Source organism: Phytophthora parasitica (assembly GCF_000247585.1).
Source record: "Phytophthora parasitica INRA-310 unplaced genomic scaffold supercont2.307, whole genome shotgun sequence".
NCBI classification, from domain to species: Eukaryota; Oomycota; class Peronosporomycetes; order Peronosporales; family Peronosporaceae; genus Phytophthora; species Phytophthora nicotianae.
Genome location: NW_008649293.1, coordinates 6,799 through 9,215, shown reverse-complemented (window position 1 = coordinate 9,215; position 2,417 = coordinate 6,799). Strand labels below are relative to the sequence as shown.

Sequence of the window (2,417 nt, the reverse complement as noted above, 5' to 3'; positions counted from 1 at the left end):
CCACACAGGTTACTCGCGTGCCACGCCCACCGTTAACACGCTCCGATGACAGGCAGCAACACGTGAGCGTGACAGTCACAGCAGCAGCCGGCTGAGACGTCGTAATAAACTCACGAAAATCGCCCACACGCGAGAATAGGTTCACAGCTTCTTCCTCTTTCTGCTTTAGAACGCCTTCTTGTCTTGCTTTGAGAAGGTTCATCGTGTTCGTCCAGCAACAGAAAGCAAACGGTTGATCAAGAGAAGGCAGAATGAGGCTGCAAAAGATGATCGATGCGTGTAGATTGGCTTGCGATAGGCAGGCACATACAATCGGAGCTTTCTTACCTAAATTTACACTATTAAATTATTCAACGAAAGCATCCATTTCCACGTTTTGATGCACATCTTTTCGTTGAAGTATCTTCGTTGAGCATCTCAACGAAGAGTAGTTCGTACCAACCCAGCAACCAGTAGTGCTGTGGCTCAACAACTGGTGTACCCACCTTCTTTTGGCTGGCATGTTGTTGTGGAAATCATGCAGCCTATTCATTGGGGGGGGGGGGTCATACAGTCTATTAAGGCCAACGAATTCTGTCCAAAATGTTTGATATTTGGCCTAGCATCCTACCGCCGCCCGATCTCATTCATAACTCGTCGTTATCAAACGCACTAGTACTAATTCGGGTATGGTATAATGATCGACAACAGGTCACAAAGGTCTTCAACAAAGCGCAACTTTCTTAGAGTTTTATAGGATGCTTTACCGTCAACACATCGTTCTGCACCAGAGGTGCAACCTAATTACCACTAGATCACTTTTCATTTGGAATCCATGGGGGCAAGTGAGACGCGCAGACAAGCGATTTCATACAAACGGACAGTGATTGAATCCTTTTTGGAGGCCATACGAAATGTTCATCGGCTTGGGCAATTCGACGGTGTCGAGAGAAACCTCTACAATCAAGGAGACGCCGACACTAGCCATAGCATGGAAACCGCTGTGGACGTGTTGCAAGATATTCACGAACGTTGGCTCGAGGCATATCAAGCGGCAGATCGCCCGGATGATGCGTTTATTCCGGCTACTATAACTGAGGTGAGGAGGGAGTGGCAACAGCGCAGAGATGAACGGACGCAACTCATCGAAGACATCCCTGCTGCATTAGTTTAGTCTATGGCAACTTGTAAGGCTAAGATCAAGTTGCTACCGGATAGTGTAGCGAGCTGTTAACTTGTCAATCATGTTTCCTCATCCTCACTATTTTACTAACGCTGGTTTTGTAGTTGACCTAGTAATGATTTACCTGGTAGTAACTTCACTAAGTGGGTGTGTCATTGTTGCTCCTGGCTCAACACAACATCTGAGCTCGAACTGGTTATACCACTTGCGTTATCAACCAGAACGGTGATGATCTTCAATGGAAAGCAGCACCTTCGCCCTGGGTGGTATAGCGTGCTGAAACTAGCTACGCATTTATCTGTTAATGCTGTCCACCCATCAAGTGTATAGAACATAATTGTTTTTTCTACACATTCGTGGCAATATCAATGCGCATCCCACATTCATTGAAGTATCGTCGTTGAGATGCTCAACGAAGAGTCTTTCGTATAAACTTAGCGAGAAGTAGCGTCATGGCTCAACCTTAGACATTTCTGCATTCGTTTGGCTGGCAAATTGTGGTGGGGATCATGTTGCCTATTCAGGTCGCCGATGTCACTCCAAATGTGTGGTATTTGCTCTAACAATATTTTTGACTTCTAATATACCTTCCTACCGCATTTATAGCTTGTCGATATCGAATGCTTTAGTGCTCGATTGAGGAAATCTCGCATAGATCTTCAGCTAAATGCAAATGGCCAAACTACTGCAAGTGATACCCTTGCATCACTCCCATTGTTGATATTTGCAGCGCTTGCTGTGGAGGTGAAAGAACCTGGCGTGCTGTTAATCTCAGCACAGTGACCATGCCACGCAAGTCGGCTGCTGTTGCACGCAACCTTCTGCCTATTGTTGTTTTTTTTGTATATCCGGATCCATGTCATTGCTTGTGTCACCCATGAAATACTTATAGATTTGTGCGTTTCCGTTTGCAGGAAAATCCAGTCACTCTGCTCATCTTGCAGTACCCTCGGAAGCACATGCAAAGCAATGTTTTCGGATTGCAAGTCACTTCCCTCATCTACGCTAGGTTTACGCAACTACACGCAAATATTCAGCCAAAGATCAACGAAAACTATTTCGACAAAGCGGCATCGAAGTGTCTACAACTGTGTTAGATATTTACACTGTGTTTGCAACGCGCTACGCGTATTCGAAGCTATTATGCATGAACTAGCAGTAGCTCAAAACATTTGCATGGCGCTCAAAAATAGTCAGAAACACTGTCATCGAATTGTCAAGGCGACGCCGTTGTACAGCCAATCACTACCAGTCA

The 2,417-nt window shown here is 45.4% G+C and overlaps 2 protein-coding genes across 2 annotated transcripts; one reads left to right on the top strand and one right to left on the bottom strand.

The window, feature by feature from the left end:
• Nucleotides 1-13: 13 nt before the first annotated feature.
• Nucleotides 14-202, bottom strand: PPTG_24868 (hypothetical protein; the record flags this gene model as incomplete). The annotated part of the gene is made up of 1 exon (XM_008918780.1): nt 14-202. A coding segment is annotated over one exon (189 nt), but the record flags the coding sequence as incomplete, so codon positions are not given.
• A 612-nt stretch (nt 203-814) lies between these two features.
• On the top strand, nt 815-1,153 carry PPTG_24867 (hypothetical protein; the record flags this gene model as incomplete). The annotated part of the gene is made up of 1 exon (XM_008918779.1): nt 815-1,153. One exon carries the CDS (start codon nt 815-817, stop codon nt 1,151-1,153), a length of 339 nt encoding a protein of 112 aa, XP_008917027.1.
• Nucleotides 1,154-2,417: the final 1,264 nt, after the last annotated feature.